The sequence below is a fragment of the Bicyclus anynana genome, chromosome Z (assembly GCF_947172395.1).
Source record: "Bicyclus anynana chromosome Z, ilBicAnyn1.1, whole genome shotgun sequence".
NCBI lineage: Eukaryota > Metazoa > Arthropoda > Insecta > Lepidoptera > Nymphalidae > Bicyclus > Bicyclus anynana.
Genome location: NC_069110.1, coordinates 8,405,300 through 8,429,599, shown reverse-complemented (window position 1 = coordinate 8,429,599; position 24,300 = coordinate 8,405,300). Strand labels below are relative to the sequence as shown.

Sequence of the window (24,300 nt, the reverse complement as noted above, 5' to 3'; positions counted from 1 at the left end):
AACTTCTGCGTGCTCCTAAGCTCTCATGGTAATGCACCGATATTTGCCGGTGCGCGAATCCTAAGCAATATGTTACAATCGCAACATTTATCTTCATCGTCATTATCAGTCGATGGACGTCCACTGCTGAACAAAGGCTTCAAAAGGACTACCAAACAACACGGTTTTGAGCCGCCTGCATCCATCTTCAACGCAACATTATTATAAATCTCCATAAAACTTATTTTCATTCGTGTGATTTAATTTTGAGAGACAATTAATTTAGCCCAATATATTTAGAAATTTAACAAAAGAATTTAATCACCTGAATCGTCCCAACCAACCATCGGCAATCATAGCACCAATCAGTGGAAAGAAATAAGCGAACATCACAAAAACGTGGTAAATCACCGTAGCGCTGTCATCCGAGTAACCCAGTTTATCTCGTAGGTATAGGGACAGTACCGCTGAAACAAACGAAAATTTTATAATACCAAATTAAAGTAAAACAGTACTTCGTTTCTATAGGACAGAGGTTCTTAACCTAGGCGATAACACCCCCAGTGAAGGTATTAAATTTTCAACTGGGCAGTAGATCCAAAGAAAGGAGATTTTCCATTTCAGGTCCACTCTTGTACCCCGCATCATTAAAATTTAAAAACTACAAGGATTTTATTGAAATCTAATTAAGTGAATAAATCTAATTATAAAGAAATAAATAAAATAAAAACCCAAGTTTTAGAGTTATATCAAGATGGCACCCATACAACAACTATGACATCACAATTGACAGCAAACATCAAATCGATTACTGCATTGAAAACGTCATCAATACGCCATTATAGTGTTGCATTTTTTGGGAGAGAATGAATATTATTTCGAAAGAATGAAAGTAAATTCGTAGATTTCTTTAATCAAAAATAGTTAAAAATAAATATATTTTCTTTTAACATTTTAATTAAATGTTTCAAGGACGCCAGACTCTGGTCGCTTCAAATTAAAAATTAATATACTCAAACGTGGTGGGCAAAATAAGGTTGAGAATCTATGGTCTAGTCGGTATAGTTTAAATAGGCTTTGGTATCAAATCCATTATATAAGATGGTATTATTTTAATTTTTAGTCATTGTTTGGTAGATTTTATGACATTCTCAGAAGTAACTCAGTGTTAGAGTTATTAAAGTTGGTAATAATTGTTTTGTATGTAGTTGAAAATTGGAACATCAGTCAAAAGTCAATTAACACTGATGATAATATTCCAAGTATAGTCCTCATAGTAGTCAGTAACATTTAATACCTGAAATAGACTATTAAGACTATTTCTGTAAAGATAATTTTGAAACTATTTATATAAATATCATTATTGAATAAACGAAATTTTGGGACTATATGTAGTTAGTGACTCAAATTTAAAAAAAAACGCCCATAGTGCTGGTCGATCTCGCGGACCAAGGATTCCGTACTAAAAACAATTTAGCGACAGACAGATCAGACAGAACTATAAAAAAAATAAAAAAAGCACTAATTGTCAGTGTCGCATATATTTCATCCCCGTGTACCCACAGGAGAAACCTCGGGGCGTCTGTTAGATAATGTCTGTATGAAAATAAAAAAGCCTTTTATTTCTTCTTAATAGTTAACACTTGATTAGGTACTAAGTATTTTCATTTTAAAAGTGCAATATACTCGTAGTTTAAAATGTTTTAAATATATTTTTAATTTTCATTTATTTAAAAGATGAACCCTTTGCGGAGAAGGCCCCCTCCAGGTGCTGCGGTTTTGATCGGGGTGTCTGTTAGTGCTATAAAATGTATCGATGAAGAGATAAAAGAGAAATCGAGTGTAGTAATCACTGCTTAGCAATCGTAGTTGTATAGTTAGGTACTCTGCTGAGTCGAGATAGAGTTTAACACTATGAAACATTGTCCTAGTTGTCGAGGACACTTAAGGCTGTCTAATAGATCAGATTTTAATTAAATAGTTTAATGAACGTCTTACAATGTTTTAAGTGTTTATTGTAACAATGAAGTGTCGTTAGATAAAGAGATTTATGATGGATTTGAACCATAGACTTATGCGTCCATAATCCTAGGAGTATATATTAAAATGTACCTATCGCACTTTTCATTGATTATCAATACATATAAATCAATTAACAAGTCTGTCTGTGATTTCAAGATAACTGTATTGTCTCGAGTACTTATAGTTATTTACGATACCAAACAAAAACTAAGCTTTTGTAAAATAAAAATTAACGGGCGCTTTAACTGGAAGATGACTGGTTATGGAGCAACATAATTGAATACGCTTTTTTTATCCAAAAAAAACTATGGTTCCCGCGGGATTTGTATAAAACTGAATTTCATGCGTACGCTATGTGAACACGTGTTTGAATTAATTAAATGTATTTTGATGCAACTAGGTCTCAGATATGGTCTCGGAATTTTATTTTATTAATATGATTGATTTTCGGTCATAGTAATAATTATGCAAGGCAGCAACATTGTTTTTTGGTGATTGCGAGTAGGTATTGAATACCGAACAAGCGAAGGATTCTAAGCAAAGCGACAGTGTCAGTGTCAAAGATCTTTTCCAACGACACACTATAAGGCCAGGTCTCCCTCCCTCCTTATAGGAGAATATGGGGCTAGGACCCACCATGCTGCTCTAATATGGATTTACAAGCTATCGAAATCGTTACCAAAATATGTTAATCGTAATGATCGAGACCGGCTATTTAAGTAGGTGTACAACCATTAACTTCCATACCCCGGCCTGAGATATTCTACTAAAATTTTGTAGGAAAAAATATTTGTAAAAACAGTATTTTCTAGCCCAACCCAGAGCTCAAACCCAGGATCCACCCTCGAGATCCACATAGATTGACCACCAGCCATGCAGTTAGACTAAGTTACCGAAATCACAATCCAGAATAACACATCAGTTGGTTTTTGTTTCGTCTCAATTTTGTATTCATCTAATAATAGATGCCGGATTGGGCCAGCGTAGTGGACTATTGGCCGAACCCCTCTCATTCGGAGAGGATACTCGTGCTCAATGCTCGTGCACTGAGCCGAAAATGGGTTGGTAATGATGATGATGAATAATAACTGAAGAGCCAGCGACAGCCAGACCTTCGTCATTGTAAAAAAGCTGAAAGTTTGTAAGCTAATGCTCACATCGTAGGTAAGTACGGTGGCTAACTATGGAGTTTGGACCGTGATTTTTTGGTATATAGGATGTTTCAAGGACTCAGGCCCTCAACTCAAGTACAAAGTGTATTTTTTATTTTTACTCGGCTTAAATAAGAAATTATATTCCGTAAAAAAGTACTTTTTAATATAAAACTTTGAGGGTCTCTAGCGAAGAGTGGTCATGAAGCCACGTGTCTGCCGAATGGGGATATAACTTACCATATTATGCCGAGAAAAATATAAAAATTACACTTTATACTTAAATGGTTATGGGTCTGGATCGGAACCTGCTACCTTCCAAAGAAACCACCACCACCCTCCACCTATGGACAGTGGCGTGTACTTTAAAGATGCTAAAATGCACTGCCTACACTGAGGAATCAGTATGACTATGTGTTGGACAAGGGATTTTCCATTCTGTAAAATTTGTACATATAATACATCATCATCATCATTATCAACCCATATTCAGCTCACTGCTGAGCTCGAGTCTTCTCTTAGAATGAGAAGGGTTAGGCCAAAAGTCCACCACGCTGGCTCAATGCGGATTAGCAGACGTCACATACGTAGAGAATTAAGAAAATTCTCTGGTATGCAGGTTTCCTCACGATGTTTTCCTTCACCGTTTCAGACACGTGATATTTAATTTCTTAAAATGCACACAACTGAAAAGTTGGAGTTGCATGCCCTGGACCGGATTCGAATCCACACCCTCCGGAATCGGAGACAGAGGTCTTATCCACTGGGCTATCACGGCTTATATATAATACATACCCTAGCTAAAAACTTTGTACATGCCACTGGATATGGTAGGAAATTAAGCTGGCTTTTATAAAATGACGAAGATCTGGCTGTCACTGGCTCTTAGTCTACAATAAGAATCCAAGTTAAAACCGGGCGGCGCGTGTTGAATATAAATAATATCGATGGTAATAATGTTAAACGGAACTACACGAGTGTATTGCACGCGCCACTATAATAACAATCGTGACACAATTCATACACATAACGGTAATAATTATTGTTTTAGTGAAAGCTAGAAGTACCTAATTCCTTGGTTAACACATAAAACGTCTGACTTTGGACGGCCTCCGTGGCGCAGTGGTATGCGTGGTGGATTTACAAGACGGGGGTTCCTGGGTTCGATTTCTGGCTAGGCCGGTGGCCTTGGTTCAGATCTGGCTCGTGGAGGGCTTCGGCCGTGGCTACCACCCTACCGTCGAAGACGTACCGCCAAGTGATTTACCGTTCTGGTAAATTGCTTCGTGTAGAAACCTGAAGGGGTGTGGATTTTTATCCCACTCCTAATGAGTTAACCCGCTTCCATCTTAGATTGCATCGTCACTTACCAGCAGGTGAGATTGTAGTCAAAGGCAAACTTGTAAAGAATAATGAAAAAAAACTTTCTTAGTTAGAAAATTCAGTTTTTCTATTACCCGGGAACTATACTAGAACTTATTTTAAATTTATGAAAATGATTTCAGTGGTTAAGTCGTGAATACGTAACACAACAAACTAAGAAATTAAAATAATTTATATTATTTATAGCTATGAATTTAATTTTAAACTTGATTATTTATACCTACTAAAAATAAATATTTACCAAGATTGCAATTATGAATTAATTAACTCCAAGTTTACATAAAATTTTAGTAATATAATTATTATCTTAAATATTTATTTAATGTTAAACAAACTATTTTACGAACGATATGTATCGTATGTATAAAATTTCGTAAATATTTATCTAAGTTGTGAAATTCTACTTACTTCGTATTCCATAATATGAAAATCTTTCGCAGAACTCATTGGTCACTATAAACCCCACTGACTTCGGATATGGTAGTTTCTGAAAAAGAAAACTTTACAAAATGTAATGGAATGAGTACAAATACTTATCTAGTTATAAAACCGAAAGGGGTGTGGATTTTCATCCTCCTCCTAACAAGTTAGCCCGCTTCCATCTTAGATTGCATCATTAGTTACCATCAGGTGAGATTGTAGTCAAGGGCGAACTTGTAAAGAATAAAATAAAAAAAAGTACATAATTCGAAGTGACTGTTTCCATACAAAATTAGAGAACAGTAATATAACACTAGCGTAAAAGTCTGAGCCGCGCGGCATGGTGCCTCACAGAGCTACCGGCGGCGCAAGTTTTAAAAAGAGAGCAATTCATAATTTCATACATAATTTTTGTAGCTAGTTAACTTAAGTAGTTTTAGTATTATTACTTTTGAAAAAAAAATAACAATGTATAACTTATACCGCTTACGCAGCGCATGAAACGGAGATTCTCAAAACCAACCAATTTCGCTTGGCAAGTTCGACAATGACACTCCCATGATATAAGGGGGACGGGGGAATTGACTGCGCGGTTGTGAGATCGTGCGGACGTGGCTGAGAAAGGATTGTGCGGCTATGAAGTCGTGCGCGCGGGGCATCGCTACCCCTCTCCCGGCCCGCGCTGACCATCGATAGTGTAACGAACGAATTTGCCCAGCTATAGTATAGATGTATAGATGACATTCGTGGCATCATTTGACAGTAGCATCATGCATGATCATTGACCATCCATGACTATAATTATTCTTGTTTTTTTTTTTATTTTATTTTAATATGAAATGCATCTTAGAAAGTAGTCTATGGCAGGATGTCTGTTAGGTAAGCTGGTCTTAAAATAATAATTGTTTTCAAAACTAAAACCGACTCCCAAGGCAAGCAAATATGAAAATATTTTGTTTGCCGGAATATGTTGCAGTTAGGCAAATATAACAAACTCACATGCTCTCAACATACTTACGTATAAATATGACCAAACATCATAATAAATATGTTTTGTATACTTTGTATTGACGTTGGAAGGCTATTTCAGTTAATGACTGCGCGGTTTCACCCGAGTGGTTTTCTATTCCGTAAGACTCATCATCATCATCATTTCAGCCGATGGACACCCACAGCAGGACATAGCCTTTTGTAGGGACTTCCAAACATCACGATCCTGAGCCGCCTGTATCCAGCGAATCCCTGCGACTCGCTTGATATCGTCAGTCCACCTGCTGGGGGGTCGACCAACACCGCGTTTTTAGTGCAAAGTCGCCAGTCGAATACGGATATGAAATGCAGCCTAGAAAAGGAAGATAGAATAAACTACATCTAGACAAATGAAGCCGCTAAGAACAAAGTTAAATTTGAAAACCGATGTGTTATAATTTCTTTGGAAGCGTCAGCTTTATCGTTTTCGATGTTCTGTGGGAATAGGCTAGTTGACACTTTTTCTAGTTGAAATCGTTTATTATTATCTACTACATTGAATAAAATATCATATTATTTTGAGACGTGATTACAAGAAAATTTAAATTTTTAAATGTTTATTTGACAATACGAGACAAAAGACATGATGGTCTTTAATTTAACTGTTTCGTGACGTCACGTTAACTAATTCTTTACCAAACGGAGTGTTTGACAAAACTATTAGTTGATAACTAGTTTGACGTTTAGTACATCAAGAACATTGTCACGTCACAAAATGGACAGCGTTTTTGACGTTTGGAAAATTTTGCAAAATACATGATTTTTAAATTAAGTTTTATAAGAAATCCTTAATTTTTACTAATTGATATCTAAAATTTCGGACCCTTATTCCACGCACTACGAAATTAATATTGTTTATATTAAATTTGATAATAGTCAACTACCCTATTATTGCAATGTAATTACTTGTACGTGGTAATAATAGAGTAAGGTTTAGTCAATATAGTGTGCATGTGGTTTAACTTTCAAGTTATACTCGTGTATTAATTAGGTGTATAGATAACTACAGCAGATAAGAACGGTGTAACTAACTATATTTGCGCAATAGTCGTGTACTTACCTGATACTAATATGAAGTAAAATTCAAGAATGGATTACCTACTTTGATTCTTCGTGTTCTTAACGAGTGAGCAATAACTGAAAATGTTATCTATTAAGAAATCTATGTAGGCAATCGTAATAATGATATCTATGAAGAAGACAATATTATGTAGGGTTAAATGTTTTGCTTACTATAACATTTCGTGAAGAATATTAAAAATGTATTTTTTATAAAAAATATTATATAGCAGTAGTACAGTACCGCAGACATAAATGGCATTAACATGGTACCTTCTGTCAGGAAGTATTAAGAAAAATATACTTTTATTGAAGGATGAGATAAAAAGAGATAATGATTTCTAAATAAACGAGATAAAAGTCTGAGAAAAGAACATTTAAATGACGTGTCATTATAAAGCTAAAATCTCCGGTAGGCGGTAACAATGAACAATACCTTACATTCATAATATATTATGCATACCAAAACTTTATTCTGAATACTCATCCCACAGAATAAAGAATAATCTAAAATGAGTCTTTACACCCATAAAAAAAGCAAAGGTCACGCGTCGCCTTAACATTCGCATATACAAACTTTTTTCGTAATTTGTATTTCAAAATTTAACACTAACAACAATTACGTAAATGAATATTATAATCAATAATTACCAATAAAAAATACTCCATCTTATTTCTTTAGTTTTAGTGAACAGTTTTTAAAATATTTAAAAACATAAGATGCCATTTTTCGTAAATAATATTGTAAATTACTGATGCAACGCTTCGTGTCGTACTGACTCGAAAATGTATTAGTTTTTGAATTTTGTATTTGGAACAGCTGCTACGACACCGTCGTTTTCCGTGCGCTCTATCTGCCTATTATTCTTTGTTCTGTGACCCACGTAAACACTTTACATGAAATCATATTTATGAAAATAATAATCGGCACCTCTATAAACACATAATTATTTAAAAAAATATTAATGAATGAAATTTTAAATAAACCTCATCATTTAAATAAATAACTAACATAAATATTATAATTATGAATTATAAAAAATTTCGAAATTTATTGTGTTAGCAAGCAGTAAAATGTTGATTTGGCTGAGCAAAAATAACTTTTCCAAGCTACTTAAATAAAAATTAATTTAGATATTAGATAGATCGAGAATTCTAAGCTGTCAGTCAGCGTAACGCTTTAATTAATTTCATATACGAGTAGATTAAAATTTGATGCCAGGAAATTGATCATCTAAATACTTCTCATTAGCTCGTCGAAACACGCAGTTGTTTAAAAAAAATCATTATTTATTATTAATTATGCGAAACAAAATATCACGTGAACGGGCATCCTGGGCAGCAGTATTTCGCCAGTGGCAAGGTTACCCTACATATTGTTTATGATATTGACAATATTGATCGTGTGTTGGTACCCTATATTTTATTTAGTAGGAGATACGGCATAAGAAATATATACCCTCATCTATTATTCACTGGTGCTTAAATAATAAACGATAGATAATGTGATGTCACAGTGATACATTGCAAATAGGTTGTTAAGTTAAATTCCGGCCAAACACATTTGTTACCTATACAAAATCTAGGAAACCTTGAACTAGAGATCAAAGGGAATCTAATACAGTTCAATTAAGAATAAAATACTACTTAAATTCAATTGGTTATAGACCAATTCAATTTAAGTAGTTGGGCAGGTCATAACTCTTATCTATAAAGGCGAGGACGCTGTTTGTACTTAATGACTAAACCAAACAGTCAATAATTGACTAAAACATCACCTGGCAAAAGATATGATTTTATCTACAGTAATGAAGCAATATTATTTTTTTTTTCTAATTTGTGACCCAGTATACTCCTAAGACTTAAAAGCTAAGTTACACAAGGAGAGTTACTTTATTTCTAGCGACAGTCTTCCTAGGTAACAATCTGATCGCCATAGGTTTCCCGCACACAGTCATTAACATTGTCAATATTATTGTCGGGGTTTGATTTACGCTGCGGTACAATTTTAAACAACCTGATAGGCTAAAAAAAGAAATTAACTAAGCGAGCGTCTAAAAAACCGGTCAGGTGCGTGTCGGGCCACGCGCAGTCTAGGGTTCCGTAGATTAAGTTAGCACTTTAATCCCTTATATAGAGCACAAAAACACCGATAACTTTCTAGTAGCATAGTCTCTGCCCTAAGCCGCGGACGGCTAGACAGGCGGACATGACGAAACTGTAAGGGTTCCTCTTGGACTACGGAACCCTAAAACAACAATCCTTAGTTATTTTGTAAAAGTTGAATGGTTTATGATTTGAAACGGTAGATATAAAGTTCTTAAGGTCCAGAACCACAATAGTAAACCTCAGTGAAGACCATTTTTATACCATCGAGATAGTATTAGAAATCACCAGACATACGAGTAGCTGATTTTTTTTTCGAAAAAATCCAAACAGACGAAGATGCAGGAGTTTGCTACTTTCTAATAAATGAACATAAATTAGAAAATGTTTATATAAGTACCTACTTATTAGATACACCGGTTTGTTCTTTATTTATTTAAAACCATAAACCCATAAAAAATATACCTAGTAGGTACCTCAATATAAAAGAACCTTAAACTATTTATAATGTGCAAAGGCAGTATTATCGCAACAACGATCTTCCCAGACAACCTTGGAAGGAAATATGAAAATTTGAACGGGTTCGCGTGGCAAACATTTTTTTAAACACATGATAATTTTAAAATACATAGTTAGTAAAACTTGCCATTCTTTAAATCCATCATCATCATCATCATTATCAGCCGATAGACGTCCACTGCTGGACACCAGCAATACGCCAGCATCCAGCGATACCCTGCAACCCGCTTGTTATTCTCGGTCCACCTAGTGGGGGTCGACCAACACTGCGTTTTCCGGTGCGTGGTCGCCATTTCAGCACCTTGGGACCCCAACGTCCATCAGCTCTTCGAAGTATGTGGCCACTTTAGCTTCGCGACTCGCTGAGCTCACTCAGAGCGAAGTCAGTGGCTTTGGTTTGTCTGTTGACTTGACCGGGTCCGCTAATAAGATGTAAATACCAATCGTTTTAAATATGATTACGTTACTCCCTTTAAGACAGTGTTGGGTTTAGGAATGGGCAGAACAATAGTTCAACGGGCCAGGATCGAACCCACGATCTATCGGTGATGATTCCGGCCCCTTTATCGTGGAGCTGTTAGCAATTATTGTGATTTTAAATTGAGTTAAAAACAGGACAATATTCTCGCAGTTTTCTTAAAATAGATTCATTAGAAGTTTTTTTTTATATATTTTATGATTCGTGGGCTACACAAGCACAAAATATGTATGAAAAGATATAGTTACCTAAATATCTGTAAGAGGACTTAATATAAACAATTAATCGAAGCTCTGTAACTGGGCAACCTTAGTATTAGGGTCAAGAAAAGATCAAGCAAATTAACGCTGCAGTTGTAGATGAATTTATAAAATGAAATTATAATGTTGACCTGGTGAGATGAGGTACCTAAATAAATACTTAAATAAGTTATATGATTATAACTTGCTAGCTGACTCCGCGTTTTTTCACCCGCGTGATTCCCGTTCCCGCAGGAATAAAGGACTAATATAGCTGACCCAGGAAAAGTTATGTTCTATAAATATAAATAATTATTCACTTGGGGGAAAATAGATGTTTACCGATTCGCAGACCTACCCCATATCCCATATGCACACAATATTTCATTAAAATCGGTCCAGCTGTTACGGAGAAGTTTGATAACAAACGCCGCGACACGATAATCTTTACTAATATTATACTAGTAAATGCGAAAGTAAGTCTGTCTGTCTGTTACTTTTTCACGGCTAAACGGCTGAACGGATCTAGATGAATTTTGGTAAATGGGACCTTCGAGCAAAACATAGGGTACTTTTTGACCCTAAAATTAAAATAGAAGGGTGTGAATAGGAGTTGAAAGTTTGTATGGAAAAAAAATTTACAGTGTTTAAAAATTTATTCATAAATCATAAAATATAATGCGATTAAACTTTTTTAAACTCAACCCCAAAAGTGGTGAAATAAGGGTTGAAGGTTTACATTGATTTCCACTCAGACGAAGTCGCGAGCGTCCGCTAATCTTATATATAAGAGACATATAAAACGTCTACCCAACTCATTGCGCATGCGCTACAATCTCTTATTTAGAGGGAAAACGATCGATTGCGTTGGCGGGTATAGCTTATGCAACGCAAAAAGAGCAATGACTGCATTTACACGTTATATTTGAGTCAGAAGATATTTTATGAAAATTCCTACTTTAGGATAATTATGAATATATACATACATAATTTGTGCAAATCATACATGTCGATTGTATATACATATAACTAGCGCTTCTTTCACGTTACGCCCACTATACAGCTGTTTGATCATGCAGTTTTTCATTGTCTCGACCGAGTAGGTATGTCAAGGCAAACTGTTGGACGAAATGAGCCTCACTGAAGGTAATGATTGCATTCGACAGAATTCTACGTACTGTGGGACAAACTGACACCTAAACATGAAAAGCTAGTTTACGCATAATATCTACACCTCAGCGGTAAACAGATTGGACTCATCACCGAGAGGTGGTGGTTTTGATCTATTTGAAACAAATGAATTTTGACTTTGACTTTGATCCCGCCCGCTGGACTATTGTTGTACACACTCTTAAGACAGTCTTTTCATATTTAAAATATATGGTAAATATTCTTTAAATGTATGTATGTATGTAAATATATATAAATCTTCTCTACTATATAAAAATAAGTTGGGTTTTCTTTCCTGACGCTATAACTCTAGAACGCACGAACTGATTTCCACGGTTTTGCATTTGTTGGAAATGTCTCGGGCTCCATGAGGTTTATAGCAAAGAAAAGTCAGGAAAAGGTAGGGGTAGGTTAGGGGTAGGGTAGCGGTAGGGTAGAGGTAGTTGAAAGTTAACATCGAGTTTCACGCGGACGAAGTCGCGGGCGTCCGCTAGTATGTAATATACTCGTATGTTTATGTCATCATATTAAATTTGGTTGCCTGGATGATTACAGAAATATTTACTGGATGTGAACTGTTAGTGGATTTTAATCAAGCATTTGATACACCTAATGTGCTCGTGTTATGTAGATTTAATTATAATTAGTAAATTGTGCTATAAGGTAATGTACCGCTACTGAAGCTGTGATTAATTAGATACTCGTTATGCGAATGTTTTAATTTGTGGAACATTAACTTGCATATTAATATTTAAATATTAACATAATATAACTCTAACGATTTGAATATAGGTAGTTAAGGTTAACATAATATAGATATAGATACTAATTTAACCGAGATAACTAACAGATTACCTAAGTACTTAATAGGTACTTTGATATCTAGTTTCCATTAAGAAGATAAATAAACGTGTCATTGTCCATGTTCTCCAAAGAAGATTATTGTTCTACGTAATACCTAGCTGTATTAGCTACTTATTTAAGGCGTACGTAGTTACATATATTCAAGTGATTCCATTGTTCTTAACTTATAACATGACAATGAAATATAAGATCATAAAAATATAATTAGGTATACATGTTCAAGTAATTGAAAAACTTTGAAACAAGTTAAAATAATAGATACGTAGTACAAAAAAGAGTTGAATTATGAATTTATACAAACTTTTAACTGTGGTTTTATTCGCGTATCCTATGTGTTATACCAGACTATTAAAAAATAGGCACATAGATAGGTTATAAAATATTTTTATCCATTTATCCTAGTAGCCGTTAACCCGTTATTAAGTAACAAATATTTTTTTAAATAATTTATGGTTTCTGAAATTTTCTAATTTACCGTGCTATTTTCCTAGTACCTATTTCATCACATAAGACCCTTCTACAAATTGCTAGAAGCATAAAATATAAAATGAAATCGGTTAATGCCACAGAATTTTTGGTAGGTACTTTTACCGACTCGTAAATATATGCATTTGCATAAATACATTTTGGCCGGACATATTTAATTACTTAACAATCACATTATTACAGTACATCCACAGTATGTTACATAAAAATAGCACAGTTAATAAATAGGTAATATACGACCATAATTACTAAGAACTATCATCTAAAAGCAAATATTAAATAAAAGTCTTCAAGTCTAAAAAAATACAATCTGAATATCTATATAATATAATTTGGTAAAGTATCATAATTAAACATGCTATCTGGTATACTCAAACCTACTCAGTGGAGAGCGAACCCTACTCATGTATCCCTATACTTATACAATAGGCTGCCGCGAATAGTACAAACACTGATATCTGTGGATAGGTATTTTACTTTTCATTATTTAACCCTCTTCAGATAAAACTCAGAAAGTAGAAACCGACGTTATCTTTGAAGAGCTGTCATTGTACTTTCGGCCTCGAATCTGATTTAGTTCAATTACTACAGAAACGGGGTTGTTGTTGATAGAACACTTGCAAAAATGACAATAACAGTTATCGGTGATCTATATCTTTACAAATACCATAGCTACAAACTACTAGGGGCAATGATCCAAGAAACTGGACGAGCAAAAAATATCCTGATGAATAATAACTTACTGCCCACACCAAATAGTAACTACTCGATTTTTTATTATAAACAATTTTTTCTAATTCTTAAAACAATTCTTATTCTTATTTAATGATTATCTAGTTGTTAGAACAAAAATTAAATTTAATATTATATAAGTATAATATAAATTTAATATTATTAAGATATTTCCTTTTAACATAATAATTAACATAAGGATACACAGTAATTTACAGACCTCGAGGGCAATACCTCGAAGTGGTGGTTCCCCTTTATCTTAGTGTATAAATGAAAGTTCATCATGAAATCTCGAAAATTGCTTGATGTACAAAGCTGAAATTAGGATGGAAGGTAATTTATATATTTATAGTAATCATTAAGAACGGATTATGCGATAGGACCGGATTAAAGAGGTCTAAAGGCGTCCGCTAGTTGTTTCATATTTTTAGCTTCAATTTGCTAACACCCTGAAAATAAATGGCGATATATATGCCTATTTCTTTGTTATATGATAAATTGATCATCCATCAACACACAGCCAAAGTAGTGGAAAAACATTATGTCTGTTTTTTAATATACTAGCAAATACTCACTACAACATCCGCGTGAAAACCCTGGTCTATTTATTTATAATGAGACTAGCTGACTCGGCAAACATTGTTCAGCCATATTTAAAAAAATGTTGTTTTTATACGAATGCCAAAATAATTTGAAAATATCCCTCGACTCATCCAAAATGTCATAATTATTGATCATTAATCTTGACATGGTGACAATGTTACCATGGGACTTATATATACCCTTTTAAAAGAGGTATTTAAATCGGTCCACGTAAATATCAGTGAACACATTCGTACTAAGACAACATACAATACAACCTCCTCAATTTTGAAAGTCTGTTAAAAATATGAATTATCAAAGTATAATCCTCCATAGTGGATTACTTATTAAGAAATAACTTTTGGATATTTTAACTTTCTAGACTCAGCTTTAATCAATTGTTGCCATGCTGTTGTCAGGAAGAGTAATTTTATGTAGAGAAATATTGCCGACAATATCTGTTAAGTACTTGAGGTAAGATGAAAAACTTGACGGCTTCTGATTGTAGTTATCAAAACAGTGATAAAGTTACACGAATTGTTACGAAACTGATACAAGAATTAGATTAAGATAATGTTCTGTTTCATCTCGAAATCTGAAAGTAATACATAATCTTATTTTTCACATTTTGGATAGCTAAAAAATCGTACCTATATTATTGTAAGATTATGTTTTAGTTAAGTTATTCCTTAAATAAATAAAAAAGGTAAAGGTCGCCATTGACGGCCAATTATTTTCACGTTTCTGAAAAGCAAACGGCAGTACCCACGCGGCATACTTTACAAGTCATGTACGCAGTGACAAACACACGATCAATTATAGTCGTGGGTGCTACAGAAACGTAAGAATAATTGACCGTTTGTGGCAAGCATAATAATTAAAAAAATAGAAAGCCTGCTCGCACCTAGTCATCCGCCTCGCGTATTTTGTATAGCGATTAATAAATAATGTTCTTTTAAATCTAGGGTTTTTTTTAAATTGGCATGATATATTATTTTAAAATCCTCTTGATAAGCCCTGGATTTTTATACCCATATCGCAAAAATTTATTTTTTTTATCTCGAGTCTCATACACACGCGTCTCATAGCCGTCGTGTTGTTTTTTTTTAACTTCATCTATCTAAGAATAATTGAGTTATTAAGGCGAATGTAACGATATCTTAATTACGTAAATCCGTTCAGTGGTTTGGAAGACATGAGGTGATAAAGAATATTACATACATACAAGATACGCGCGATACACGAAAAAATAACCCTTCTTGATAATGACGGTTGAGTAAAAAGTAAATCCTTCTCAAATAAGTAAATCAGTCGGTCAAATAACTTTTCACAGATAAAATTGGCGAACACTTTTACCGAAGACAAAATATTAAAATGCAAAAGTTTCCTACAGTAGACTCCTACAGAGATACATTATACAGTGTTAGCCTCTATTTACTTATACGAGTATGTATAAGCATTCGTCATAATTATGTTGAAGCCAATTTTTACGTAGGCGTATTAAAAATATAACAGTTTATTTATTCAAAATACCTGTTTTTCCGCAATAACTTGCAACGTGAACTCAATTTTGCATGTATACCGTTATGGCAGCAAGGTTACCATTGATTATAAAAGAAATATGAATAGTATAGTATATTTAGTTTACTATGCATTCGGTTCCAAGTCAAAAGAAAATTACTACAAAAGTCTTAGATATATCCAATATTAAACATTCATCTGCTGAGATGATAATGACTAATTGATTAAAAGCATCATCCCTTGTAATGAATACCTACCTATTAAGTATTTTATAGTTTTACGACAATTGTTGGTGTGGTAGGTCATATATTACCTTAAATCTTTACCTACAGGTGATCACAACCCGGTTCAATCTGAGATTCAGGTTTAAACTTTGACCTTTAAGTGTCACATGCAAGTTGTAACCCTCAGTCGTAAACTAAGGTAGTATCTTAAATTCTACGTTTTTAACCGACTTCAAAAGGAGGAGGTTTCTCAAGGCGGACAATGTTTTTGAGTAAGTATGTAGTAGTGCAATAGTTGTGTATATTATCTCTATATGTACCTACCTATTCGTTTAGATGATTCTAGCATATGAAGTGTCTTTAATTTAGATTCGTCTCGGTGAAGTGCAATAGCATATCTAAATAATGTTTTCTGTCAGCAGTAGTGTTTTTTTATTGACTTATTGTAATAGTAATAAATTCTTATTTTAATGTACTTGCATCTATATACAATAAATATATGTATAGGTGAAAGGTTTCAAATTCATCATGAAATATCGAAAACCGTTAAGGCGGATTTACATTTGTCTGACGTGTCGTGTTGACACATCAGAACAGAAACGGTATCATACATTTTGTATTGTATATAATCACGACACGACTCGTCAGATAAATATAAATCCGGCTTTAGACGTATCAAGTGTTGTTAGGCAGGGAGGTAGCTTATAGTTAATAGACGTCCACTAAGAACGGATTTTGCGATAGGTATGGCTAGATTAAGGAAGTCTGAGGGCGTACAAAGTCGCGAAGGTCCGCTAGTATATATTTATATTCTCTTTAGGGTAAGTATCAGTAGCGAAGACTGAACATTTTTCTCGTAGGTAACCAGTTCATGTGGTTTTTAGACTGAATGTGCTTTTGGCTGAGTAGGTTAAAATATTTAAAATATTTATAACTCGTAGATATTTAAAAGGTAACCCGATAGAAATCGGGTTGTTAGGAACCAGCGCCTCTGGTAGGTTGTAATTTCAAATACCTTAAAATTGCTTTTTAGTTCCAAAATCACATTGTCATAATAATACATGACAAAAACATCTCAAAGAAGATACAAAGTGGACAAAGTAAACTGGTTATTCAACAAAAACAAATTCGGTTAACCTGTTTACATGTAAAAACAACATTAATGTTTGTTTATGATTACGATTAGTTATGAATCAAGCAGGGTTAATACTATTCGTATAATAAGAAAACTTGCAATTTTTTTATGCTTTTAAAATGGGTTGGAAAATATTTTGTCATTCATAAAGTGCGAGCCAAAAAAGAATCACGTAAACAATTTTATTAATGAATAAATAAAATTGTTTATAACACATTTGCTCGTAAAGTATCTCTTATTTCAATATATTGTAATGTATCTCGTTGCGCACATGTGCCGTAACGTAAAGTAAAATGCACAAGTGCCGTAATGTAATATAAAAACTTTATCATCCGTCTAAAAATCGAACGGTCCTTTTTTAAATCTTAGCATAGAGTATTTATGTCAGAAAAATGCTCAACATTTTATTATTAAAATTTACTTTGTAGGATAAAATAAAATAAAAAAAATTTATTATTTCATTTTAATTTTAATAATTTTGACCATATGTGACAACCAGTTATCTGTATCAGAAACACGAAAATATTTATTTACTTTATTAGTAATACTGGCTGATTTTGGTACATTTGCCTAAAAAAACGCACGCAAATATGACAAGCGTATAAAATTTAATCGTATGGAAAACAGTCAAAGATGCAAATTCATTTTCAGAAAGTGAGTCCAAAGTGTGTTTCCTCGCAAATAAAACGTCGTATGAAATAAATACGCTTTGATAATTACAGCCTCTGCTTTCTTACTATAGCTCTCGCCTACGACTCGAGCTTGCAATATAGCTTCGGCTGTAATTTTCAACTTATCGCATTACATCATAATGCAGTATTGTCTAAATAGAAATATAGGTACAAGTTATCAAAAAATGCGACTCCGACGGGGTTCAAACTCACTACTCTTGGCTATTGCAGCCGGAGTACCACTTCGCTTTTGCCGACGGTGCCTAATAGTCTAAGATCTGGCATTAGAAATATATGCCCTCATCTGTTATTTATTAGTGATAAGTGACAAATGATAAATAATATTTTTAATGACACATTTCGTGTAGGTAGCCTAGTTAAATTGTGGGCAGACAAATTTTATCATCTAGGAAACCATGAACTAAACGAAAGGCAACTTAATACAGTAATTTATATCTGGCAACCCCACAATTACAGTATGAAAGCAGACAACCCTTACGTTTTCAATTCTGTTGGGTACATTATTTTTACTAGTGTACCTACTTTTTTAAATTAACCAATTAAAGTAGAGTAAATAAAATTTAATCATTTAATACTATCCGGTCGCAATTTAACTAGGCAACCTATTTGCAATGTGTGTCAATGTGAACATTTTCTATCATTTAATTCTTATCCCAAATAAATAACAGATCGAGGTACATATTTCGAACGGCGGCTGGATCATAGAAATATATACCCTCATCTGTTATTTATTAGTGATAAGAAATGATCTAAGATCCGGCATTAGAAATATATACCCTCATCTGCTACACAGTCGGTAATGGCGAAGTGGTATACTAGATCTCGTACTATAAATTATGCATAATATTATGCACGATTTTTAACAAACCTTGACGGTCGCGATGTCATAGTACGAGTAACTAGATACATATTATAAAATAAAGTAATCCGCCGCGTTTGTCTGTTTGCAAAAAACTACTGAATGTGTTTTCGTGCGGTTATTAGATAGAGTGAGTGACGAAGGTTTGGTAATATAATTTGTTAAATTTTAATGTAAATTAATTGAAATATGATGGTTATTGTTAGTAATGTCGGAAAAAGTTAACCTGCCTGGGATTTTCATCGATAACACTGCTTTTGACTTGTAACAAAACAATGAATGTTGGAATATTTAAAAGCTTTTAATAAAAGAGTTCAACGCGAGCAAAGTTGCGTGCGTCTGCTAGTATAGGTAGTGCAAGATTGTTTCACATTGTATAACAAATTATAAAAGTCAACATTTCTTTATTGAGTGGGAACTTTTGTTTCTTTTGAATTGTCATGATAGGTACAGTTGTTTTTGTTTATTTTTATATTATTATAATAAAATCATCGTGGTTAGTAACATCGCAAACTTAAAATTAAAGTTACGAGGGTATTTATCGCGTCTTGGTCCGAGAAAAACCCACTACTAACTAGCCAGTATGTAATTCATTTAATGAAGGAAAGTAACCCAAAACTAGATAGTTAACATATATAAATATTTCTGCATATAATTCGCTTTGTAACAGCTAAACGCAAAGCATAATTTGAAGTAACAAATTGCATAATCTGGTAAGTGCAGAACAAAATAAAGGTAGGTAAGTATAACTACTTTTAGTTAAAGAATAATTGAACAACAGAAAAATCAATGGGCTAAAATTTAATATAATGCAGAGATTTATTTAAAAACGAAGACAATTGTATAAAACAAAATGAAATAAGACACAACTTTTAGAAAGGGAAATAAAATTTCCAGTACAGTATAGCAAATCGCAAAAACATTTTGAAATTTTCTTTACAAACATAAAAGTATACTGACCCCGGGTTCTTTGGCAGCCATTTTGTTTGACAATTACTGTGTTTGCAGTTATTTGACTGCCACTAATTTAAACCTATTATCTTTTTTTAAAAAGGCGCGAAATATAGACGTAAATACGTTGCGCTTGCATCGAGACGAGTGCGCAAATAGCGTACGCGAACACGACTGCTGTCGGGTTACCTTAATGATTAGGTATTATCGTATGTGTCAATCGTTCTCTCTTGAGTCTGAGCTGAAATTGGCTACATAGAACCTTGATGCGTTTAAGATGCGAAGTCAAGTAAGATCATAACGTAATACAGAAATCAAATCAATCCTACTACCTAATCACACTAATATTATAAAGGCGAAAGTTTGTATGTAAGTGTATATGTTTGTTTCTTCTTTGCGCTGCGGCTACTGAAGCGATTTGGCTGAAATTTAGAATGGAAATAGATTTTACTCTAGATTAACACAAAGGCTTTCCATCCCGGAAATGTCCATGGTTTCCGCGGGATTTGTGAAAAACTGGATTCCACGCAGACGAAGTCGCGGGCGTCCGCTAGTATTATATAAACGCGAAAGTTTGTAAGGATGTTTGTAACTATTTAACGCCGCAACCACTAAATCGATTTGGCTAAAATTTAAAGTGAAAATAGATAATACCTTGGATTAACACATAGGCTACTCTTTGACCTAATCCATCCATAAATCCATGGTTTCTCGAGATTTGCATTAAACTGATGGTTATGATGGTATTAACGTTTATGAGTTGCGCTTTGGAGATAGAGATATATTATGGATTAACACATAGACTACTTTTATCCCGGAAAAATTGGAATACGTGTAGGTACATACTTATTTTTCGCGAGGCGCATCTAGTATACTATACTTAAAAAAAAAGATAAATTAAAGCCATATAAATCACTGTACAATTACAATATCTATTAAAAGTTTGTATTTACATGTTTATCTAGTAATTTTTATTAAATTAATTAAAAATAAAAATACATATTGGTCAAAATAAATTATCACATGCTTAGTAATATTTAGGAGTTCCTTCGTAAATCGAAATCAAAAATCTTAAATCTGTTTAGAGTCTGCGACTCAAATTCGAAAGGACATCCCAAACAGGTACCCTAGACTGAATTTGTCAATCTGATTAAGATCTTACTCGTAGCTGTGGCCACTTTCACTTACAATTAACGCCATATTAAGAGTAAACAGTCCAGTTTTGCATCTCTTTGATGATTTATTATTATTACTGCATGGTTGATCCGGTCAAACTCAACACTGAGGGCAATGGTGTGCACCTCGTAGATACAAGAATGCTCTGCATACCCTGAGGACTCGGTTCAAGGTACAAGACTGTATTGGAAAAGGAATTTTCCATTTCGAATATTTTATACGAATTGTGCTTACCCAAGTTAAAAGTATTGTGCACGTCATTGATTGAGAAGTGATTTCAGAACCTATATTTAGATCTATTACAGCAGAGCGTTGTAGAGAATGACCACGAATCCTACATACGAAAACCAAAAATAAAAAAAAAACAAGAATCAACAAGAAAACTGGTTGAGGAGGCTAAGACCCACAAAGGGTTGTAGTTTCAATGAAAGAAGAAGAAGAGTAGAGAGTGTCAAAATATACGTTTTACGCAGCTATCATACAGTATTTGACCTGAACCTGATAATTTAAATGGTTTTTATATCAAGTCGATAGGCGTTTACGAGATAAAGGATCACAACAGACAGACGAATAACACTGATCCTATAAACAGTCCGTTTTAATTTTGAGATACGAAACCCTACCAAACTATACATTTTAAATTATAATAAACTATAATAGGTGTAAGGGCCAGGCTAAATAAAACACAGATTTGAACTTAAACACAGGCCTCAATCGGGAACGTTTATGGTGACATTTTGGCGGTTGGCTTAAAAGTCGTTTGTATGTTCAAAAGCTGTCATAGCACGTCGTACTTTGCTTTGCTTTGCTGTCACCATATACGTCCCGTTTTTGACCCTTTATTTTGAGGCACAGATTAACCAACAATAATGGCTTATGTTGTCAATAGGGATGATGAGAGGTTTATTAGATTGTATATATTACTTAAAAGTATGCTAATTGTATAGCAAAAACGCCCAATACAAAATGGCACGAATTAATGACGTCGTTGTTCCTATTGATCATTAGATTTGTACATAGGCGTTCAAACAAAATTTCAAATATCTTTGTTATTTTGTGCGTTTATGTTTAAAGTTCACATATTGAAAAAAGTCACGCTTAATGTAAGGAAGCTAAAAATGTATGAATTTTCATCTAATTACGATAAAAGATTTTTATTTGATTTTGAAACTATAATCTTATTTAATTTGCAAACATCCAGATTAGATTTACGTATCAATTAGTTAATATTAATCTTATTTAATGTCTCATAAAAATCAATATATTTAAACCTAGTCATCATCCCCATTCAGCTGTTTGTATATATTTCGTGGAATATACGAGTACACAGCTGAATTATCGTTTCAGATAATATGGATATAAGTTACTTTCTTGAGTAAAACACGAAGTGAGGTGTCCGATCTGTGCTCAAGCGTAACAGTTATAAGTGAGGGGATATCCGGATTCACAACCGCAACTGTCTTACGTAAGTTAAAATTATGATGAAGTGGCGCTGTTTATTTGAGAGCGAGTATCAAACAATTTTGTATAGCGCATTAAATATTATAATAAGAGCCTTGAGTACAGGCGGAAATTAAATACGGAACAGTTAAACACCAAAACGTTATTAATCTCTACATTATATTATTTTTATCTATTTGCATATTTAAACCCGTCCGCTACGCCATTGCGGGTTAGCAGGCCAACTTAATGGGTTAGGTACCTACTTAATGGATCATCATCATCATTATCAATATTCGGCTCACTGCTGCCAATAGTCCACCACGTTGGCCCAATGCGAATTGGCAGACTTCACACACGCAGAGAATTGTGGTCTGTGGACTTGGCAGGACATATAGTAAATAACATAAAAATATATTTGGAACTTATATCAATTAGCATTAAATAAATAGTGAATATGAAATCACGTGCCTTATGAATTACTAACAATTAGCTAGTTGGTAAAGGTATATGTTCACTAACATACGTCAAAGTTAGTGAATTGGCATGAACTCGAACTTAGGGCCTCATGATTCAAAGCCCCATACATACGAGTACATACCTACTGGACCGTGTGTATGTATATAAAAATAAAAAATATGTATTTATTTTCTGCAGATGAATTGTCTATCTGCCTCTGCAGAAAACATTGAAGCTATATCTTTTATAAGAATATTTGCCGTATCTTTTGAAATATGACTAATGCCCCCATTCCACTCTATTTAATTCAGCACGCCCTTTTCCTCCGTAGTGCGTAGTATGAAAGATTATATTTTAATTATAACATGATATATCAAAAAGCCTTTATTAAAAATACTTAATATACTAGCTGACGCCCACTTCATTCGCAACAACAATAGAATAGGCAAAATAAGAGAATATAGGAGAAGTAGTACCTAAATGAGTCCTTAAAATAAAACGATCTATTCGTAAAATTCGCATGGAAATGCGTTAAAGTAGTTTTTAATTCATCGCAAACAGATAGACATATACTGAACTTTATATAATAACTAGCGGATACTCGCGACTTCGTTCGCGTGAAACCCTATCCCTAACCTACCCTAAGTATCCTAAGTCCCTCTCCTGGTGCTATACTACCTCTCCACTTCGGTTCTAGGTATAACCGACAGTCTTTTTTACAGAGCATGCATGGAGGAAGAAGAAACAACGATACATGTTATGCTTAGATGCAGAGGTTTAACTGAACAACGCGCAGCACACATTGGATACCCAGCAACACTCCAAGAGGCGTTCGGTGACCTGGGAAGCTTCTGGAGCGAGCTCGGTTGGCTGGAGTGACTCCAGCGGGGATGCTGGGAGCACCAAATGGACCTACGTACAACGGTCAACCCCTAGTGGCCAAGTGCGGACCAAGATAGCTTGTAACTTGTTGTAGAAACAGTGCGTTTGCCAGTAATGACCTATGGTTTCAAAATTTGGTCATAAGGAGGCTCAGAGTCACTCAGCCGGCGATGGAAAGAGCAATGCTTTGAGTATCTCTGCATGAACGAATCAGAAATAAGGAGATCCGCAGAGGAACCAAAGTTACCGACATAGCTCAACGAGTCGCGAAGCTGAAGTGAGCAGGGCACATAGTTCGAAGAGCCCATGGGCGTTGGGGTCCCAAAGTCCCAAATGGCGACCTCGCACTAGAAAGCGCAGTGTTGGTCAACCCCACACCAGGTAGAAGGACGACATCGAGGAAGTCGCAGGGATTCGCATACATGCAGGCGGCTCAGGCTACAAAAGGCCTATGTCTTGCAGTGGACATCCTTCGGCTGATATGATGAAGATTATGATGGGCAATTAAAGGTAGTAAGGGGTAGCTATACAACGTGTCCCAAAATTCAACGATAAGCGGGCGCCAAAAGATTGACCTGCTCATGAGCACTTAAGGAAAAATAATAAAAAAAATATACCTAAATTTTTTTTTTAGTTACAAAATAAATTTTAAAATTCTTTGAAAATTTACACCTTGTATGATATTTTGAACTACCGCAGCTACAATTTCTTAAATATGCTTAAGATTTTTTTTGTATCGGAA

The 24,300-nt window shown here is 34.2% G+C and overlaps 1 protein-coding gene across 1 annotated transcript in view; it reads right to left on the bottom strand.

Moving 5' to 3' along the window:
* Positions 1–19,788, bottom strand: part of LOC112052044 (peptide transporter family 1) — a 29,205-nt gene extending 9,417 nt beyond the window's left edge. The window contains exons 1-3 of the mRNA XM_024091063.2: positions 19,611–19,788; positions 4,944–5,022; positions 305–446 (exon numbers count right to left, since the gene is read on the bottom strand). Of these exons, the coding sequence (XP_023946831.2) occupies positions 305–446; positions 4,944–5,022; positions 19,611–19,631 (242 nt within the window). The 5' untranslated portion in view covers positions 19,632–19,788. The remainder of the gene's footprint in view (positions 1–304; positions 447–4,943; positions 5,023–19,610) is intronic.
* Between the last annotated feature and the right edge of the window lie 4,512 nt (positions 19,789–24,300).